Source organism: Somniosus microcephalus, chromosome 20, assembly GCF_052327205.1.
Source record: "Somniosus microcephalus isolate GS21.2 chromosome 20, FLI_Smic_1.0, whole genome shotgun sequence".
Taxonomy (NCBI): Eukaryota; Metazoa; Chordata; class Chondrichthyes; order Squaliformes; family Somniosidae; genus Somniosus; species Somniosus microcephalus.
In genome coordinates this window covers 47,223,544-47,246,421 of record NC_141006.1, presented here as the reverse complement: position 1 = coordinate 47,246,421, position 22,878 = coordinate 47,223,544, and the positions used below count along the sequence as shown (strand labels likewise).

General features: G+C 44.7%; 2 protein-coding genes across 4 annotated transcripts in view; one reads left to right on the top strand and one right to left on the bottom strand.

Moving 5' to 3' along the window:
* Window positions 1-14,824, top strand: part of LOC147103203 (keratinocyte-associated protein 3-like) — a 213,278-nt gene extending 198,454 nt beyond the window's left edge. The window contains exons 7-8 of one of the 3 annotated variants that reach the window (XM_085962617.1): window positions 8,526-8,606; window positions 13,281-13,364. In XM_085962617.1, coding sequence (XP_085818743.1) covers window positions 8,526-8,572 — 47 coding nt within the window. In that variant the 3' untranslated portion in view covers window positions 8,573-8,606; window positions 13,281-13,364. Of the gene's footprint in view, window positions 1-8,525; window positions 8,607-8,704; window positions 8,932-13,280 lie in introns of those variants that run through there. The other 2 variants (XM_085962616.1, XM_085962607.1) reach the window with 2 other exon arrangements.
* The window catches only part of LOC147103202 (hippocalcin-like protein 1), a 207,291-nt gene that overhangs the window by 114,260 nt on the left and 70,153 nt on the right, over window positions 1-22,878 (bottom strand). The window lies entirely within an intron of this gene.

The window sequence follows — 22,878 nt, the reverse complement described above, 5'->3', positions numbered from 1 at the left end:
TCTTCTCTTATGCAGTAACCTTGTGGCATCTTATCAAATGCCTTCTGGAAATCCAAATACACCACATCCACTGGCTCACCCTTATCCACCCTGCTCGTTACATCCTCAAAGAACCCCAGCAAATTTGTTAAACATGATTTCCCTTTCATAATCCCATGCTGACTCTGCTTGACTGCATTATGATTTTCCAAATGCCCTGCTATTGCTTCCTTAATGAAGGACTCCAGCATTTTCCCAATGACAGATGTTAGGCTGACTGGTCTATAGTTTCCTGCTTTCCATCTCCCTCCTTTCTTAAATAGGGGTGTTACATTTGCGGTTTTCCAATTTCTGGGACCTCGCCAGTGTCCAGGGAATTTTGGTATATTGCAACCAATGCATCCACCATCTCTGCAGCCACTTCTTTTAATACCCTGGGATCTTGTCGTCTTTTAGTTCCATTATTTTACCAAGTATTTTTTCCTTAATGGTAGTGATTGTCTTTAGTTCCCCCCTCCCTTGTGGCTCCTTGATTATCCATTATTGAGATGTTGTTAGTGTTTTCTACCATGAAGACAGATACAAAATATTTGTTCAGAGTCTCTGCCATTTCCCCATTCCCCATTATTAATTCCCCATTCTCATCCTCTAAGGGACCAACATTTACTTTAGCTACGCTCTTCCTTTTTATCTACCCGTAGAAGCTCTTACTTTCTATTTTAATATTTCTTGCCAGTTTACTCTCATAATTCATCTCTTTTTTTAAGTCATTCTTTGCTGGTTTTTAAAAATTTCCCAATCCTCTGGCCTCCCACCAATCTTGGCAACATTGTATGCCTTAGTTTTCAATTTGATACCATCCTTTACTTCATTAGTTAGCCACAGATAGTGCTCCCTACTCTTAAAATCTTTCTTTCGCACTGGAATATATTTTTGTGGAGAGTTATAAAATATCTCCTTAAATGTCTGCCACTGCATTCCAACTGTCTTAACTTTTAATTTATTTTTTCAGTCCACTTTAGCCAGTTCTGCTCTCATGCCATTGTAATTGCCTTTGTTTAAGATCAGGACATTGGTTTGAGATACAACTTTCTTACCCTCCAACTGAATTTGAAATTCAACCATGTTATGATCACTCTTTCCTAGAGGATCCTTTACTATGAGATCATTTATTAATTCTGTCTCATTACACAGTACCAGATCCAGGTTGTGGTGATTGAAGATCAATCATCACAGCCCCCAGACATCACTGCAGGAATTCTTCAGGGCAGTGTCCTAGGCCCAACCATCTTCAGCTGCTTCATCAATGACCTTCCCTCCAACATAAGGTCAGAAATGGGGATGTTTGCTGATGACTGCAGTGTTCAGTGCCATTCACAACTCCTCAGATAATGAAGCAGTCTATGCCCGCATGCAACAAGACCTGGATGACATTTAGGCTTGAGCTGATAAGTGGCAGGTAACATTCGCGCCACAGAAGTGCCAGGCAATGACCATCTCCAACAAGCGAGAGTCTAACCACCGTCCCTTGACAATTCAATGGCATTACCATCGCCAAATCTCCCACCATCAACATCCTGGGGGTCACCATTGACCAGAAACTTAACTGGACCAGCTACATATGTACTGTGGCAACAAGAGCAGGTCAGAGGCTAGGTATTCTGCGGTGAGTGTCTCACCTCTGGACTCCCTGAAGCTTTTCTACCATCTACAAGGCACAAGTAAGGAGTGTGATGGAATACTCTCCACTTACCTGGATGAGTGCAGCTCCAACAACACAAGAAGCTCGACACCATCCAAGACAAAGAAGCCCGCTTGATTGGCACCCCATCTACCACCTTAAACATTCACTCCCTCCACCACCAGTGTACCGTGGCTGCAGTGTATACCATCTACAAGATGCACTGCAGCAACTCACCAAGGCTTCTTTGGCAGCACCTCCCAAACCCATGACCTCTTCCACCTAGAAGGACAAGGGCAGCAAATGCTTGGAAACACCTTCAAGTTCCCCTCCAAGTCACACACCATCCCGACTTAGAAGTATATCACCGATCCTTCATCGTCGCTGGGTCAAAATCCTGGAACTCCCTACCTAACAGCACTGTGGGAGTACCTTCACCACACGGACTGCAGCGGTTCAAGGCAGTGGCTCACCACCACCTTCTCAAGGGCAATTAGGAATGGGCAATAAATGCTGGCCTTGCCAGCAACGTCCACATCCCATAAACGAATTTTTAAAAATGACGCATCATCAGCCGATTTCCTTAAAGGGGCCATGCCCAATTGATTTTGACATTTGTGCTGTCAGTGCTCTACAGCATTGAGGTGTTGCAAACACTGACAAGCACTGCACAAAGGTGCACGGCTGCACCCAGGCTCTCCCATGACGTCCTCCATATGCTTATGGAGGGAGTCACAGCATGCAGGGAGGTCCTCTTCCCTTCCCATGGGTGGATGAGACCTCTCCAGGAGACCAACGCAGCCTGGTTGCACATTGCACAGGAGGGCACAAGCAGGGAGGTCATCAGGAGAACCAGGCTGCAGTGGCGCAAACCTTTCAATGCTCTCAGTAGATCACAAAATGTTACTGTCAAGCCACACTCAACCTTATCCTGCTGTGTCATTCATCACATCCGCATCACTCTGCCTTCCCTACCCTACTCCTACACATCCTTACTCACACCAACTTACCTTGCACCTCCACCCATCCCTCTCAATCTACATTATCACTTCCCCATCTCACTAGCACTCGCCCTCACCCTAGTCCAATCATATCAACTAACAATACACAAGGGTAGGCACTTGGGTATTTTAGCCAATGTTCAGCTGATGTTTCTGTTAATGTGCTGTCAAACATTGAAACCTTTATTTCAACACTTTGCATTGTTGGACAGATTTGTTTTTCGCCTTTGGAAGTGGTTTAGTGAGGTGCAGGTGAGACATAACGTTACCCCCCACAATGGTAATGAGTGTGAAAGGAATGGCTTGGACATTGTAGGGATGCTTTATGGTGTTGGTGTGGGGTGATGCCAACCTAGCGCATCATGTGGCAGCCAGGGTGTAAAATGTGGCCATGGTGAGGCCATCCCTTGCCTCCCGGGCAGCAATGTGCTCGGATGCTGATGGCCTGTGCAGAGAAGGTTGGTGGTGTTGTTGGTGCTGCTGGTGTGCCTGGTGTTGGGGCTGATCGTGGTGGGAGTCTGAGGGCCAAGATGAGATATTTTCCAGGGCACTGATGCTGATGGAATAGATGGCAGGTGAGGTTGAGATGACAGAAGCGATCTGTCATTGGTGAGAGAGGTTGTTCCAATGAGGTGACACTGGATAGGGAGTTTGCTCCATACACTTGCAACCTGCATAAAGCTCAATCTGTCTTCCAAATGCAGTAACAACAGCTTCTAACCTTGGAAAGTAAAGACCTATAAAATGGGAGCTTTTATAGACCATTTGCCGGTCAAGTTAGTAAATCATCCCACGCTGACACAACTCCCGACCTCCTTACCTGACGTGATCCCCGAGCAGCGGGGAAGCCATTGGCGACCACTAAGAATCTAAAGGTAAACTTAAAATAATACTCGATTGTCTCTTAACAATCCAGCTAATGATCTAAATTACCTCCCCCGCCACTTGGTGTCGGGTCTGTTGAGCGCTGACAGACCCGACACCTGGGAGACTAGCTTGGAGGCGGGTTCCCGGCCCTCTGTCAATCATTTCAAATTTCACAGCTGATCCGCCTCCGATCCCGTCCTCTCAGCGCCGGCAAAATTCCAGCCGAAGAGTTTAAGGTGAAAATATAGTCGCATGGGCTTTACCATCATGGTTTGGGCTAGCTGAGCCATTGCATTATGTTTCTTTTAAGTCCTTTGTACAATTATTGCTCTACAAGGTTATTCACTGGCTCCTTTTTCAATTCTGCTCAATAAATCAATCAGGAGTAAATTGGACAAAAATTTAAATTGCTGAGGATTGTACACACTTTATAATAATGTGTATAAAATGATAACCATGTGAAGAAACGTATGGTCGCACATCAAAGCTGATTTTCTATTACTGAGCAGAATAACCCCTTTCTCCCTCAGGGAAAATTATAACATTAATTTTGCGCACCACGTATTATATAAAAGAAATACTTCCATTAAAAATATAGCTAAACGGTTCCAGTATTCATAAAGCTCATAACAAGCTATAATTTGCAAATGGCTTCACTTTGCAGGATTGTCTGTTAATAATATTGATACTGGCCAATTTCCTAGCATTATTCGGTCTCCAGGATTGAGAGTCATAACTGTTGCTAAAGCTGCCTTCAAGAAGCTTGGTTTCCTTTTTCACGCCAAACATTTAGTTGCACGCAACAACCTGTAATTCGATGTAAAGCTCAAGCCTGTCCAAGACTTGAATACGACTATATTTGGGCAGCCTGTAGACAAGAAAAATCATGTTGCTCGATAGGCAATCCCTCTCACTTCTTCCCTCAACTTCTCTCTCTCGGTTGCAATCTTTCTATATTTCACTAATACTACAATGGTCAATACGGTTGTGAACTTTCCTCGCTTGTTCTTTCTAATCCTCAAATATATCATCCTACATGATGTTCTTCCAGTCTACAGCCCCAATGTGTTGAAATCAAGATTAATCATGCAGTCTCCCTCTCTAATTCTTTCTCGAGGTTTCAAAACTCCTCATCTTCCACAGTCTTTTCTTCCTCGTACAATGTTTCACCTGTTAAAACCCAACCTTGGCATCATCTTACTTTAGTTACTGATTTAGCTCACATCATATCTTTAACTCTTTTTAACCATGGTACAGTAGTATCCTGCATTGAAGGCCATGGCACTTCTCTTTGGTTTTTCAATAAAAAAAAAAAAATCAGGCTGTGTTGCCAATAAATGGCACCTACTCCTGATTTTCAGTGTAAGAATTAGTACCATGATAAGATACAAAAAAAAACATTCTTAAAGACAACACAAGCCAGTTAAATAAAATTTATATTCAAACGCTATTCCTCTGGTCAACTGTGGCTCAGTGGGTAGCACACTCACCTCAGGGTCAGAAGGTTGTGGGTTCAAGTCCCACTCCAGGGACTTGAGCACATAAATCCAGGCTGACACTCCAGTGCAGTGCTGAAGGAGCACTGCACTGGTCGGAGGTGCTGTCTTTCGGATGAGACGTTAAACCGAGGCCCCGTCCGCTCTCTCAGGTGGACGTAAAAGATCCCATGGCACTATTTCGAAGAAGAGCAGGGGAGTTAATCCCGGTGTCCTGGCCAATATTTATCCCTCAATCAACGTAACAAAAACAGATTATCTGGTTGTTATCACCATTGCTGTTTGTGGGAGCTTGCTGTGTGCAAATTGGCTGCCACGTTTCCCACATTACAACAGTGACTACACTCCAAAAGTACTTTATTGTAAAGTGCTTTGAGATGTCCGGTGGTCGTGAAAGGCGCTGTATAAATTAAGTCTTTCTTTCTTTTTAAAATCACTATGTTGTTCCTCAGCAGGACACAGCTGGTCACGACAGGCAGTGATGCAGGAAATCATATTTATTCTTAGAATCTCATTCAATCGGCAGATTCATGCTGAAAGTGTCTACTTCTCTTCTACATCAGTGGGATTCCTTGGCTCACGAATTACATCACGCCCGAACACTGCGGGTGAGAAATATTAAATATTCAACCTGGTCCTTCACTACCTGCACTGAAAAATAGCTGCAGTGAATGACAAATTTCTACAGTGGTATCCATTATTAAACAATCAAACAGAAAACTCCCCTCATTGCAGTGACATAGGGTTACAAAAACCCTTTGAGCAACCATGCAGAATGATATTTAGTTTGGAGACTATTCCCAGAGCATTGGTTTTGTGTGGCACAGACTGATGGCCCAAATTAGATTTTCTAAATTATTTGCAATTTTGTATTGACATAATTGCCAAAGAGAGTGTATTGCAGATCTTACGAACTCATTCATGTGAGGACTTAGAACTTCTCATTACTGCTAATTTAAGTGAATGTGGGATAATTAAACTTCTGAAGGCTCACCACTACATATCTTCTATTTCCTAAGCAAATCAGATGTATATTTGCTCAATAATTCTGCAATATTTTCACAGCTCTTGCTAATGACAGGCATGCAATATACCACCTAATATAATAATAAGCTGCGAGATGAATCTGTGAGAACATACTTCAATTAATGGTTACTGAGATAATCATTAGGATGCTGTTCCTTTCTTTGTGGTGTCAGTACACGTTATAGCAATCATTTATTAATTGACAGGTGTACCTTCAGTTGGGATGGGTAATCCTACTTAAACATAAACTGCCTTGAACCAAACACAGCCACCATCGGTACAGCACGGATGCCTATAAAGGACAAATATAGAGGACAATAACTGTCACAGGGGACAGACACTTGGCAGGAAATTTAGGCTGCATAATGGACAGAAAATCACTGTGATGTGGTCCCTGCAATTTCCACTTCCTACTGCTCCATTTCGGGTAACTCGCAGTCCGGATGGGAGGAGGGGAGCCGGGCATGGTGGCCAGAGCGGGAGAAGCAGGCCACCACACGTGGAGCCGGCAACAGTGAGGGAGGCCGCGGTGAAGAGGAGGACGGAGCGGCTGAGGGACATCGTGCTCCCACTGCCACGGGAAGCCATTGTATTGACTCTGAACGCGGCGCTGTATGTATAGCTGACATGTCCCTACGGGGAACAAGCATTCCATTGTACTTATTACATATGGCAAATAAATCTAATCTGAATCTGAATCGGCTCGAGAGAGAGAGAGAAGAAAAAAAATTCTGATGGAGATGGAGAGGTTTGAGGCTAAGGGAACTGGGTGTATATCTCAGGAGAATGTTTAATTTTGATGACTTATTTTGCCTGTGCACATTCGAAAGCAACTGATATTCATGGACACGGATAATTGCTGGGTAATTCAAATGTGATCAATTGTGGTTGTGCTCTCAAATACAGCTCCTTGCTTTCAGACTGTGCTCGCAAGACTTGAACTCTGAGTAGCACACAGCACATTTCGGCTCCCTCTCTTACAGCACTCCCCTCAGCTTGAACAAAAATAGATCAACAATTACTCGCCTGTATAATAACAGATCTAAATTTATGGTGGCAGTGCAGCTACAGCAGGTGGAAGAAAACCTTTCAATACAAAGCAGTAGCTTCTGTCTTGGACAAGAGCTTCTGTCTACAAGAAGTCTGCACGAAACTACCCCAGTGAAAATATCTTGACTCAATCTATAGCTTGGTGTGTCACAAAATCAATATGAACTGAACTGAACAATCAACAAATCAAAATCATACCAATGACAAGAAGTTAATCTAACACTTCGTTTAACAATTTAGACAAAATTTTGCAAAGCCTTTCACGAGAACCATAGGCAAGAATCAACATAATCACAGTAATACATAAACATTATCTGAAATTGCTCCATCACGCGGCAGCAATCCTCTCTTTTCTGACCTCAAAGAATAAATAAAATTATTGAGACTGGTGCCCAATTTTAAACCAAACATTTAACCACCTTGAGTTGAATTCTATTATTCCCCCCCCCCCCCATGCATCAACCTTGTGGCCCAACATGCATTGACAAAAAACATTGCACAATACAAAATGCCTCAAAGTGGAAGAATCCTGTTCAGTCTAACATTTGCCACAAGTACATGAAGTATAGGCGCATATAAAGAAATTATGCATCACTTAATATTCTCAGGGAACAGAGTGGAAAACAATTCCGTAGAAAAATAAATGGCTGGAAATACACAGCAGAACTGTCAGCATCTGAAGAGAGAAAAGATTGGTGACCATTTCAGATGGAGACGCTGTGTGTTTGGCTACCAGCTTCTATTTTTATTTTAGATTTCCAGCAGTTGCAGATTTCTTTTCTTTTCAATTGTAGGAGAATAATGTTTTGACTCAAACATTGACATTAATTACTCAAGTATGTCATTATTAATATCAATTATACAAGACAATTAGATGCTGTTTAGATCTCATTAAACCTGATGGCGTGGTTGGAGCAAGCACTCTTATATCTGCAGAACAAAACCATCTCCTCTCAGTAACAGGTCACATGTTTGCTCTTTAAAAAAAAAATCAGCCAATTGCACATTCATAATTGGAGTGAGAGCAAAATTGCAAACAACCTGAACTTAATGCTGCTCAGAAAAACTTGAACCATCTCCAGGATAGAGGTCATTAAGATGATTTTTTTTTTTTTTTTAAATAGAGAAAAACAAGTCAGCCTCTACCTGTTTCCTAACTTGTCTCATTACCAACTCCTTTTGCCTTGCACCATCTCTTAATGTCTCTCAATCTCTCCTGCCTGCCATCCTATCACAGACCTTCCTTTTTGTTCTTTCCGCCCCTCCCCCCTCTCCCTGCCCCTGCACTTGCTTAAAAACCTGTTCCATCTCCAGCTTTTTCCAGTTCTGACGAAGGGTCGTCGACCGGAAACGTTAACTGTTTCTCTCTCCACAGATGCTGCCTGACCTGCCGAGTATTTCCAGCATTTTCTGTTTTTATTTCAGCCTCTACCTATATGGTTGAAAACAAATTTGGCAATAATGGAGCTTGAAATAAAATAGTTGGAACCGAAAGTATACGTGCAGGTACATGTAACATTCTCCTTAGAATTTAGTGCACCATTAAATCAACTGTAAAAGTTGGGTTCTGTACTAATGCATCTTGTCTGTCCCCTTAAATATAGGACACACTTGTCTGAGGGATACATGCGCATTCACTTGTACCTGTATAATAAAGCTGCTGACATTTGGGTATTATGATGGGATCTGCAGTTCTTTTAAGTATCCTTCCTTGCAAAAGGATTTCCAGACGATGGCTGATAAATTACTTGTAAATCGACCAAAATGTAATGTACTGATACAATTACGGATTCCAGAATGAAATAAATCATACAATTTACATATAATTAAAGAGTCTAAACGACTTTTCATGAACAGCTATGTACTTTATTATTCGGTTTCTGGTTCCCTCAGCCTGATCATAACCAAGAACTCCTGGAAGTAAATTATTTCCACATAATACCATTATTCATTCATGCCACATTATAATAATGGGCCAAGATTCCTGGGGCTGGGAGTATGCAAAGCAGGCACCATCACCCACAGGGAGGGGCAGAAATTTGAGGTGGAACCTGTGCCTGCCAGGATTTCATTCTGGGCCATCTGTGGTCCAAATTGCAATCGGGGGGAAGGAGAGGAACTTTCTGCCTGCTCTGGTTAAGGTGGCTGCCTATGGAGACGTGTCTTGGGTGTTCCTGGCTGCCTCGGGAATCTATCCATTAACCCCCACCTTACAACAACAACTTGCATTTATATAGTGCCTTTAATGTAGTAAAATGCCCCAAAAGCTTCACAGGAATGTTCTCAAAACAAAATTTTACACAGAGCCACATAAGGAGATATTAGGACACAAAACCAAAATACTGCGGATGCTGGAAATCTGAAATCAAAACAGAAAACGTTGGAAATACTCAGCAGGGGAGACGTTTCAGGTCGATCACCCTTTGTCAGACAGGACAGGTGACCAAAAGCTTGGTCAGAGGGGTAGGTTTTAAGGAGCGTCTTAAAAAGGAGGAGAGAGGTACAAGAGGTTTAGTGAGGGAATGCCAGAGCTTAGGGCCTAGGCAGCTGAAGGCTGAAGTGAAACATTTCATTGTTTCAGTGCATCAAGACCTGCAATTATTACAATAGCAGTGAGAACTAGGAGTATTCAGAAAGCCACACAGCATCCTGAAACTCCCATCTCCTGAGGGCAAAGCTCCAATCTTATTTGTTGTAGAACGAAGATACGATTGACATGTCAAACAATAAATCAAATCAGACTGATGAAGATGTTAATGTAAATATTTCATAATGACGATGCCATAAACCCTCTGTTCCTTAGGCCTGTTGAGAGCAGACATGAATTCCATATTGAATCTTATGGAGGAAAGGTAATTCATCCGAGGGGCTCAATTACCTTACAATAAAGGTTATGGGTTCCCTGGAAACATCTAGAAATGGCGTAGCGCCCCGTTTGGGGTGATAACTTTTGCGGGGGCGGAAAACATTTGAATCTGCCGGGAACTTCTGCTTTAGCACTCAGAGGGAAGTGGAGCGCTAAATCAAGTGCTGCCACTTCCCTTAGAGCGCTACAGGGAGGGAGAGGGGTGGGAGCGGCAGAGCACCGAGCAATGTTCCGCACAGCGCTGCTGTCTTTACAGGCTCCTTCCCTCCCTTAAAGGGAAGGGCCAATGCTGCGTTGAAGGAATCCTCAGGCTGTGTCTGTTGGGCGACGGCACCCGCGATTCGCGCATTGTAGCCCCAAGCACTCAGAGCAGGGCTGAGCAATCCCGGGGTTAAAAAAAAATCAATAAATACCAGAATGGGGACATAAATAAATTTTGCCCAACCTGACCACCACGGTCTTTAATTAGCGCTCCCCAAGCGGCCAGCCGAGGTGACAACGCCTCCTGCCGCTGCCGATGCCCGGCGATGCTACGGGGGCGGGAGCGAATATCACTTCCAGGGCGCTGCACACTGGATGACATCATGATCTTTGGGGCGCAAGAGACCGAGGCGGTAAGTCTTAGCGCCAGCGCAAATCCGCTAGGAAAGTTTGCGGGAGTCGTGACCCCTTAGTGCCCCGTTACTGCCCTCCCCCCCAGGGAGATGTAAACCAGACCAATTTCTCCCCCACTAAAATCTTAACATTACCTCTTTGGCCTGCAATGGGCCTCTGGTTTCCCCCATTGGAGCAGCAAATTGCCGCTCCGATTTCCCACCAGGCAGTCAGGGCGGGTATCTCTGTTGTGCCGTCCAACTATTTAAATCACCCCATCCACACGATTTGGGAGAGGATCAACTCAAGGGCACAGTGGCGAGCGGAAATCCCCCCCCACTACGTCTCTGGCAGCAGAGCGGGGACCCCAGAATTTTCAGCCCCAAATGTTCGACATTCATTTTGCTCAGATCACCACTTCAGCTTCTACAACAAACCCAGAGACACACCCATGTAGCAGCTTGTTCTGAGAATATAAAATTCCACAATAACGGCCAGAAGATTATTGCTTAAGATAAAAAATCACGGGATTGGGGGTAATATTCTGGCATGGATAGAGGATTGGCTATCTAACAGAAGGCAGAGAGTTGGGATAAATGGTTCATTCTCAGACTGGCAATCAGTAACTAGTGGTGTTCCGCAGGGGTCAGTGCTGGGTCCCCAACTCTTTACAATCTATATTAACGATTTGGAGGAGGGGACCGAGTGTAACATATCAAAGTTTGCAGATGATACTAAGATGGGAGGGAAAGTAGTGAGTGAGGAGGACAAAAAAACCTGCAAGGGGACATAGACAGGCTAAGTAAGTGGGCAGAGATTTGGCAGATGGAATACAATACTGGAAAGTGTGAGGTTATGCACTTTGGCAGGAAAAATCGTAGAGCAAGTTATTATCTTAATGGCAAGAAACTGGAAAGTACTGAAGTACAAAGGGATCTGGGGGTCCTGGTGCACGAAACTCAAAAGGTTAGTATGCAGGTGCAGCAAGTGATTAAGAAGGCCAATGGAATGTTGGCTTTCATTGCTAGGGGGATAGAATATAAAAACAGGGAGGTATTGCTGCAGTTGTACAAGGTATTGGTGAGACCGCACCTGGAATACTGCATACAGTTTTGGTGTCCATACTTAAGAAAAGACATACTTGCTCTCGAGTCAGTACAAAGAAGGTTCACTCGGTTAATCCCGGGGATGAGGGGATGGACATATGAGGAGAGGTTGAGTAGATTGGGACTCTACTCATTGGAGTTCAGAAGAATGAGAGGCGATCTTATTGAAACATATAAGATTGTGAAGGGGTTGGATCGGATGGATGCGGGGAGGATGTTCCCGATGATGGGTGAAACTAGAACTAGGGGGCATAGTCTTAGAATAAGGGGCTGCTCTTTCAAAACTGAGATGAGGAGGAACTACTTCACTCAGAGGGTGGTAGGTCCATGGAATATGCTGCCCCAAAAAGCTGTAGAAGCTACATCATTACATAAATTTAAAACAGAAATAGACAGTTTCCTAGAAGTAAAGGGAATTAAGGGTTACGGGGAGCGGGCAGGAATTTGGACACGAGTCTAGGTTCGGATCGGACATGGCCCTGTGGGTAGCAGAGCGGGCCCAGGGGCCGTGTAGCCTGATCCTGCTCTTATTTCGTGTGTCTAATTCTGTTAGATTCAGGAGATGGTTCTGTGATAGTAGATTGGCGGTTAGGATCAGATCAGCCATGATCTTATTGAATGGCGGAGCAGGCTCGAGGGGACGATTGGCCTATTCCTGCTCCTATTTCTTATGTTCTTAAGGATAATAATATTTGCATTTAGATAGTGGCTCATCACATCAAAACTGATCAAAGTACTTCACTGTCCCCCTGAACCACACAGATAGGATCTCAGTTTAACACCTCATCCAAAGGACAGCACCTCCAACAAAGCGGCACTCCTCAGTAATGCATTGGCGTGTCAGCTTAGACAGAGAGTTCAAACTCTGGCACGGAGACAAAGCCACAATGTTTTTGATCTTAGCTTTTTAAAAAAAAATACATTTTGGGGATGTGGGCTTTACTAGACACCTGGCATTTATTGCTCATTATTTCCAAATGTTTTAAAAGTGAATTCAAATTCTCAAACTGTCATGGTGAGGTAAGAACTCTCATTCTCTAGACTGTTAATTCAGGCCTCTGGATTACTGGTCCACTAACATAACCAATTACATTTGATCTTGGCTGACACAATTCGAGTGGTTCGAAGTTCCCAAAGGAGCAAACCCAAAAGCACAGACACCAAATACATTTTCAGGTATGATGAAGGGAAATCATCTCCGAGAGTAAAGCCTGGACAACATTAATACAAACCAGGAAAAGTACTTCGCATTAGAGAATGAATGAATGAATGAATGAATGAAAGGGAACAAAATCAAGGAGATAAAGTACTGGTGAAAAGAGGGTACAAAATATTGAACATGCAGCATACTGTAACCCTGTTACCACTACAGAAATGAACTGCAAATGTCATTGTGTACTTACACCAGAAGCATGTAATGGATTTTTTTTAATAAAACAGCAACTGCAAAACAAGCCAGGGGACTTGTACATGGGTGTATTCTTCTCAATATGGCAACCATAAAACAACAGGCTTTTGCTAGAAATATGTCTGTCTAAATTTATATTTTTGGTACTATATTGTTCCTCATCACAGTGCTGGGAATATAACTCTTTTCCCACTTTTCTCCTGCAGCTTCAGCATCAAACACTCGCTGGACCGGCTCAGTACAGCCAGTTGGAGTCAAATTCCTTCCCGATGCTCCCAACAATGGTGGGGAGGGGGGGGGGGGCGGGGGAGATTTCCTCCTCGAGCTCTGTGGGACAGAATCATTGCACATAACGCACAGAGAACGTCGTCCCTCATCCACGTGTCTTCGCCCCGACTGCATCAATATAAATAGTTTCCAGTTCCCACAGGTTTATGGTCCCTCTGAATAGGAGTACCAAATTGTGGACACATTTGTGATGTGGAACCACATGCATAAGGAAATAGGTTTGTAGGATTTGCAAAATCCAGAAAATACAGTCTAGATTGGTAAAACCCCTGAAATGGCCACATTGTGAGAACACAAGATGGAGTTGGCAGTTCTCATGGCTCAGTTCAAAAGGACACACCAGCAGTATCTTCCAGCAGCCTGAGTCATCACCGATTAGAAGATTCCAGAACTTACTGCTATTGATATGATATGGTTACAGCTGTAACGAACTCGTAAACAAAAGTATTTGCACCTGGAGGTGTGCTAATTGCTAGCAAAACGCAAACCCATCTCTGAAATTGCTGAGCACAGAAAAAAAAACATTATCTGTACCAAACTCAGAGGGACACAGGACAGATCCCATCAGTTTCATTTACAAGACATTAAAATAAAGTACTTGCTTTTGTCAAAGCAGCCTGCCCATTACCTTGACAAAAGAAAACCCCTGATTTGGCGCCGAGATAAGGGCAAGGAAACAGTATAACTGTTGAGGGAAAATCGACAGCAAGACATTCATTCAGTGAGATTCAGACAGCTCCATCACAGATTCACACAGACACGAGGTCAAGGACAGAGCGAGGAGGACCCACAAGATTGTGCAGGAGAGCAGATTCAGAAGTTCAGTCCAGATCCAAGACCATCAGGAGTTCGAAGGCCGAGTGGAGAGGAGACGGTTCGAGGAGTTCGGAGGACTTTCAAGATTGTGCAGGAGAGAGATTCAGCCAGACTCAGATAGATCCACAAGATTCACCAGAAGCAGTGAAGTCCAAGTCCAGATACCATCAGGAGTTCGAAGACCATGCGGAAGAGTAGACGGCTCGAGGAGTTCGGAGGACTTCCAAGTTTGTGCAGGAGAGCGGGTCCAGGAGCCAGTCCCATAAGGAAGATTGGAGATCCTGGACGTAACAAGGAGTACCAAGGTCCAGGAGGGTTTTAAAATTCTGGTGAGCATAAAGGCCCAACTCTACCTAACTGACATAGTTGAGGTATATTTTAGCAACGGGAGGGTTTGTAACATTAAGGGTTTTGTAATTCAGGAGTGTGATTTATCCCTCGATGTGTCCGTGCGCTTTTCCCACCCCCGTTTTAGTATACCGCTGATTAAGAATTGTTGTATGATTTAAGATAGTCAAAGTTATTCCTTGTGTGTTAAATTTTAGTTCCCATTGGGAGACGTGCTAATGGTTTTTGTCTAAATTGATTCTTGCATTCTCTGTGTTTATTCTCCTTGAAAATAAAGATATTTCTGATTTAAAACTCACCTTGTCTCATCTGATCCATTTGTCTTCCGAGTCACAAGTTGGGCCACACATCAAGGTTGTCTGGCAATAAGCCCAGTGTCTAGAACCGGTGAGGGGGGAGCGCTTCGGAACCGCTCACGAGCAGTGCGAAATCAAAACCGATCTAGCACACCATAAGCTCGTTAAAACGACCCCTTACAGGTTGAGACGGCCCAAATTAATTGCACGATAGCACGCAGCCAGGAGGGAGAGAGAATGTCATCCCATTAGTCCAAGTTGAAAGCAGAGATTTCAATGTCTAATGCTTTAAAAAAAATCTCTTCAGCTGATGCACAAAGATATTCCCATCTATATCAAAGATCTTTTGGCATCCACCAACTATGTTGTGGCACACAGACGTCATCATCATGTCGGAGGAGGATCAGTCCCAATATTTAGACAAAGGGGTGGGAATAGAATCTCCCAACATTGGAGAACCAAGATTCAAAGATCACAACATCGGCAAAAGGAAAAGTAAGATGTCACCTTAATGTCAGGATCTTCCGCAGACAACATCTGAAGGCCCCTAAATGTATGAACGGACAACTATTGTAGGAATCACGGGCTCTGTCCTTTTCCTCTGAAGTCAGCAAAAGATTAAGTGCCTCAAAGCAAACTGTTATTGATACTCAGTTATTTTAAGCTGGTTGCAATGCCAGTACATGATTACATCAGAATGTGTACATTGGCTGAGCAAGTTGACAGCAGTGGGGATGTGGGCATCGCTGGCATAGCCAGCATTTATTGCCCATCCCTAGTTGCCCTCAAGAAGGTGGTGGTGAACTGCCTTCTTGAACCGCTGCAGTCCGTGAGGTGAAGGTACTCCTACAGTGCTGTTAGGGAGGGAGCTCCAGGATTTTGACCCAGTGACGATGAAGGAACGGCGATATATTTCCAAGTCAGGATGGTGCGAGACTTGGAGGGGAACTTGGAGGTGGTGGTGTTCCCATGCGCCTGCTGCCCTTGTCCTTCTAGGTGAAAGAGGCTGTGGGTTTGGGAGGTGCTGCCGAAGAAGCCTTGGCAAGTTGCTGCAGTGCATCTTGTAGATGGTACACACTGCAGCCACGGTACGCTGGTGGTGGAGGGAGTGAATGTTTAAGGTGGTGGATGGGGTGCCAATCACGCAGGCTGCTTTGTCCTGATCACTCTGGTTTGCAAACAGTCACCACACAGCTCTGGTTTTTAGTAGTCAAGACCTTCTCAGAGTTCTTCAGCCTAGAATTGTGAAGTCAGCCTCATGTGCCTTGTAATGTATTATCACATGGTTTAGTATGAGCATGCTTAGTTCACTCTGGCCTAATGAAGCAAGCACATGGACTAGTAACTCATCCTGTCTCTGTCCTTCATTTGTTCTACCCACATATATTACATTTTAGCAACAAGGATGGGATCCCAAAGCCTTTTTTAGGGATCATGGAAGGATACAACGTTCAACCTTCGAGTGGACAAGCTTAAGGTGAATTTGTGACACCTAAACTGAATTTTTGCGAAGTTTTACCATTAATGCTGATGCAGAATTATCTGTGCTTCACCTTCGCGTGTATGTATACACAGCAGCAGCAGCATTAATTCTCACAGGTGCACAGCTAGCGTGCTGAGTCACTGTTCGACAGAATAGGGACAATCTTGGCCAGGCCTACGGTATTCATCGGAAGCCTTGGCATGTATGACCAAGCTCACAAACCATTCAGTTCTTACATTGAGCGGATGGAGTTTTTTTTTTTTTTTTTTTTTAAAAAGGCCAATAACATTATTGAGACCAAAGGTGCAGATGAGAATGTTCAAACTCAAAATAAAGTAATTCATGAAAGGAGGAAAGCAATTTTTCTAACGGAGGTTGGGCCAGATGTCTACAGAATGCTGACAAACCTACTCGCACCAGGGAAAGCGAAGGATGTGTCGTTTGAAAATATTGTCGAGAAACTCGAGGACCATTTTGACCCAAAGCCATTAGAAATAGCAGAGAGCTATAAGTTTGGTACCAGAAACCAAAAACAAAGTAACACCATCAACAATGTGTACATTGTAGCTCTTAAGAACCTGTCTTTGCATTGTAGCTTCAGCACATTTTTGGATCGTGTGTTTTAAGTGAGAGATAAGTGTGTGGGGACTGGTGGATGAGCACACATAGTCCAAGTTACTGAACACTCCGAACACAACGTTTGACATAACATGCAAAATTGTCCTATCTATGGAGGTGGCATCTAAGAATGCAAGGGAGCTCCGTCCAACTCAAGTGACTAGTGCAGCCGAGGTTTACAGTCAAAAAGCCACCACCAAATCTAAAGCTGAGACCCCAAGTTAAAAGAATGTAGGTGAGAGTAGTTCACTGAATTGTAATCTCTGCAATGGAAATCATTCACCACAGTCCTGCCAGTACAGAAATGTGAAGTGTTTTCACTGCTAGAAGCAAGGCCATATTTCAACAGATAGATCGAAAGCAGGAAGAAAGAACCATTCTAGTGGCAATGCAAAGCAGCAACAACAAAAGGGAGGGGTTCACAATATTGAAGTGAACACACCTGATGTTGAAGAACTAGGCATCTACAGAATCTATGCCACTCGCGGCAACACTTGCAGTCATGAGAAAGACTTCTGTACAAAATTTTTGATCAACGAGCAATATATTGATGTGTATCAGCACGGCAGCGGACTGCACTATCACGAGTACGAGTCCAGCCAGTAGCGAGTTCCCCCCCCCCCCCGATTCCCATTGACTTCAGTTTTACTAGGGCTCCTTCATACCACACTTGGTCAAATGCTGCCTTGATGTCAAGGGCAGTCACTCTCACCTCACCTCTGGAATTCAGCTCCTTTGTCCATGTTTGGACCAAGGCTGTAATGAGGTTGGGAGCCGAGTGGTCTTAGCGGAACCCAAACTGGGCATCAGTGAGCAGGTTATTGGTAAGTGCCGCTTGATAACACTGTCAATGACACCTTCCATCACTTTGCTGATGATTGAGAGTAGACTGATGGGGCAGTAATTGGCCGGGTTGGATTTGTCCTGCTTTTTGTGGACAGGACATACCTGGGCAGTTTTCCACATTGTCGGATAGATGCCAGTGTTGTAGCTGTACTGGAACAGCTTGGCTAGAGGCGTGGCTAGTTCTGGAGCACAAGTCTTCAGCACGATAGCTGGGATTTTGTCAGGGCCCATAGCCTTTGCTATATCCAGTGCGCTCAGCCATTTTTTTTTATCATGTGGAGTGAATTGAATTGGCTGAAGGCTGGCTTCTGTGATGGTGGGGAACTCAGGAGGAGGCCGTTATGGATTATCCACTCGGTCCTTCTGGCTGAAGATGGTTGCAAACGTTTCAGCCTTGTCTTTTGCACTCACATGCTGGGCTCCACCATCATTGAGGATGGGGATATTCATGGAGCCTGCTCCTTCAGTTAGTTGTTTAATGGTCCAGCACCATTCACGACTGGATGTGGCAGGATTGCAGAGCTTTGATCTGATCCGTTGATTGTGGGATCGCTTAGCCCTGTCTATAGCATGCTGCTTCCCCTGTTTAGCATGCATGTAGTCCTGTGTTGCAGCTTCCCCAGGTTGGCACCTCATTTTTAGGTACGCCTGGTGCTGCTCCTGGCATGCTCTTCTACACTCCTTATTGAACCAGGGTTGGTCCCCTGGCTTGATGGTAATGGTAGAGTGATGGATATGCCGGGCCATGAGGTTACAGATTGTGATGGAATACAATCTGCTGCTGCTGATGGCCCACAGCGCCTCATGGATGCCCAGTTTTGAGCTGCTAGATCTGTCCTGAATCTATCCCATTTAGCACAGTGGTAGTGCCACACAACACGATGGAGAGTGTCCTCAGTGTGAAGACGGGACTTCGTCTCCGCAATGACTGTGCGGTGGTCACTGCTACCAATGCTGTCATGGACAGATGCATCTACGACAGGTAGATTGGTCAACACGAGGTCAAGTAGGTTTTTCCCCTCGTGTTGGTTTTCTCACCACCTGTCGCAGGCCCAGACTGGCAGGTATGTCCTTCAGGACTCGGCCAGCTCAGTCAGTAGTGGTACTACCGAGCCACTCTTGGTGATGGACATTGAAGTCCCCCACCCAGAGTATATTCTGTGCCCTTGCTACACTCAGTGCTTCTTCCAAGTGGTATTCACATAGCGGAGTACTGATCCATCAGCTGAGGGAGGGTGGTAGGTGGTAATCAGCAGGAGGTTTCCTTGCCCATGCTTGACCTGAAGCCATGAGACTTCATGGGGTCCGGAGTCAATGTTGAGGGCTCCCATGGCCACTCCTTCCTGACTGTATACCACTGCGCCACCACCCCTGGTGGATCGGTCCTGTCGGTGGGACAGGACATACCCAGGGATGGTGATGGAGGAGTTTGGGACATTGGCTGAAAGGTATGATTCTGTGAGTATGACTATGTCAGGCTGTTGCTTGACTAGTCTGTGGGACAGCTCTCCCAATTTTGGCACAAGTCCCCAGATGTTGGTGAGGAGGACTTTGCAGGGCTGACTGGGTTGGGTGTGCTGTTGCTGTGTCCGTAGCCGGTGCTGAGGTCGATGCCGGGTGGTCCATCCGGTTTCATTCTCATTATTTTGTTTTGTAGCGGTTTGTTACAACTGAGTGGATTTTCAGAGGGCAGTTAAGAGTCAACCACATTGCTGTGGGTCTGGAGTCACATATAGACCGGGTAAAGATGGCAGATTTCTTTCCCTAAAGGACATTAGTGAACCAGATGGATTTTTACGACAATCCGATAGTTTCATGGTCACCATTACTGATACTAGCTTTTTATTCCAGATTTTTAATTTAATTAACTGAATTTAAATTCCCCAGCTGCTGTGGTGGGATTTGAACTCATGTCCCTGGATCATTCGTCCAGGCCTCTGGATTACTAGCCCAGTGACATTACCACTACGCTACGTGAAGGTGCTATTTTGACGCTAGGTGCAGCTGACAAAGACTTTCCTGTGAATGCAACCGAGATTGCAGATGAGACTGAAAAGGACTCAGTCCTGAAAAGAGTGTATAAAAACACCTTGAATGGATGGACTGATCAGTGTATGGACACCGAATTGAAACCATTCCCTAACTCTCATACTGAATTGTCTTATGCGCAAGGTTGTATCAAGTGGGGAAACAGAGTGGTGGTACCTTCTTCTTTGAGAGATAGAATTCTGGCTGAACTTCAGACTGAACATCCAGGGATCGTCAGCATGAAATCAATTGCAAGAAGCTTTGTTTACTGGCCTGGATTGGACGGTGATCTTGAATCATTTATCAGCAAAGTGGATTGAATTGAAACATATAGGGCTGGATTTTTCCAACCTCGGTGGGTCCGGGTTGGGAGGCGTCTGCGGCATGTGGGGATCCTGCATGCGTGTCGATCCCGGCCGCCAACAAGATATTCCATTGATTGGGCTTGTTAAGCCTGCCCTGTGAGGTTCCCGGCCAATTAATAGGAAGCGGATCTAATGACATGTCATCAGCCGGTTTCCTTAAAGGGGCCATGTCCATAATCATTGTGACAGGTGTGCTGTCAGTGTTCTACAGCATTGAGGTACTGAAAACACTGACGAGCACTGCACAAAGGTGCAGGGCTGCACCCAGGCTCTCCCATGACTCCCTCCATATGCTTATGGAAGGAGTCACAGCATGCAGGGAGGTCCTCTTCCCTTCCCATGGGTGGAAGAGACCGCCCCAGGAGGCCAACACAGCCTAGTTGCACATTACACAGGAGGTCACAAGCAGGGATGTTGTCGGGAGGACCAGGCTGCAGTGGCGCAAACCTTTCAATGATCTCAATAGATCACAAAACATTACTGAAAAGCCACACTCAGCCTCATCCTGCTGTGCCACTCATCACATCCCCATCACTCTGCCTTCCCTACCCTACTCCTGCACATCCTTACTCACACCAACTTACCTCACACCTCCACTCATCCCTCTCTATTTATGTTATCACTTCCCCATCTCACTAGCCACCCCTCATACTCACCCTTGTCCACTCATTCAAACTAACACACAAGTGTAGGCACTTGTGTGCTTTAGCCAATGTTCATGTAAAGCGTCTGTTAATGTGTTGTCAAGCATTGAAATCTTTATTTTCAACACTTTGCCTTCTTGGACAGATTTGTGCGCGCCTTTGGAAGTGTCTTAGTGAGTTCCAGTGAATGATGAGACATAACTCACCCCACTCCATCCCCCACCCCAATGGTGCAGTGTGAGAAAGGGATGGCTTGGACATTGTAGGGATGCTTTATGGTACTGGCATGGGGTGGTGCCAACCTGGTGCATCATGTGGCAGCCAGGGTGTACAGTGTTAAGTGAAACAAATCTGGACATGGTGCGGCCATCGCTGGTGTCCCGGGGCAGCAATGTGCATGGGTGATGATGCCCTGTGTCCAGTGCAGCATCAGTTGATTGCGGAAAAGGTTGGTGTGGATGTTGGTGCTGCTGGTGTGCCCGGTGATGCTGGTGTTGGGGCTGATCGTGGTGGGATTCTGAGGACCAAGGTGAGATTTTTTTCAAGGGCACCGATGCTGGTGGAATAGATGGCAGGTGAGGTTGAGATGACAGAAGTAATGTCAATGTTGAGATAGGTTGTTCCAAGAAGGTGACAGTGGATAGAGAGATTACTCCAAACACTTCAAAATTGCATAAAGCTCAAAAGTGGGTTCCAAATCATTAATGCTCCAGCTTCTAAAATTGGGAAGTGAACAGCTGTGAAATGGTAGGTTTTATACCACTTTTGCAGCTTTCACCTATTCACAGCAATCCACAGTCATTGAGAACCCGACATACTTGCCAGACGTGATAGCCGCTCTCCGGGAACCTCGTTGAAAACCTGGTAAAATGATAAGTACATGGGAAAAATGGTTCTTAACTACCTTTTAAGAAGCTTTTAACTATCTAAATTGGCTGACCCGCCACTTGGTGTCAGGTCTGTTCAGGGATGACAGACCAGACACTTGGGAAACTGACAAGGAGGCGGGTTTACAGCGGGATACCGACCCGCTGTCAATCTTTGTGATTTTGACAGCGGAGCCGCCTCCAATCCCCGGCAAAATTCAGCCCATAGGTTCAGACAAGTCAGAGATAGAAACAGGATCATCTTTGAGTTCGGAACCAAAACAAAACAGCCCAGAAACTGGTTCAACACCAAAACCTTCTGTAAGGAGATCAGGAAGGCTCTGTGAACCTGTTTTAAATTAAACTGGATTTGCAGTTCATTTAAAAGAAAAAAAGCCAGGATTTTTTGTAATGTGGTACGTGTAATGCTGGGAAAGGTGGGACCATAGTTTTGTTGTATTTGGGAGGGGAATACGACATTTTTTTTTAAAGGGGGAAAGCAGTGTAATGTATCATCACATGGTTTGTCACATGGTTTAGTATGAGCATGCTCAGTTCGCTCTGGCCTAATAAAGCAAGCACATGGACTAGCAACTCATCCTGTCTCTGTCCTTCATTTGTTCTACCCCCATATATTCCATGCCACTTATGCAACTTCATTCTTGAGACAAGAGGGAAATTTAAGGAAAATTAATAGTAATAGTACAATTATAACAACAGAAAATGCTGGAAATACTCAGCAGGCCAGGCAGCATCCATGGAGAGAGAAACAGAGTTAATGTTTCAGTTCTGATGAAGGGTCCCAGACCTGAAACGTTAACTCTGTTTCTCTCTCCACGGATGCTGCCTGGCCTGCTGAGTATTTCCAGCATTTTCTGTTGTTATTTCAGATTTCCAGCATCCGCAGTATTTTGCTATTGTAATAATACTATTGTTTAGTCTGTCTCATAATGAATTACATTCTGGAGTTCAAACTCCTTCATTGTTGTATTCCAGAGGAATATTGGCATTGCAGCCACCAGAGAGTAGTGCAACAGGAAGCCACACCTGGATCCTGGGTTTTGATTCATTTAAAAAGTAAAAACAATGTCGTCCAGTTGTCATTAACTTTGCGAGGCAGGGCAGGGCATCCTGCAAGTACAGTTTGTACATATAGCTCAAAACTACTGGTGTGTCCAGCTGCACGTACATATTGGCTACCACTGT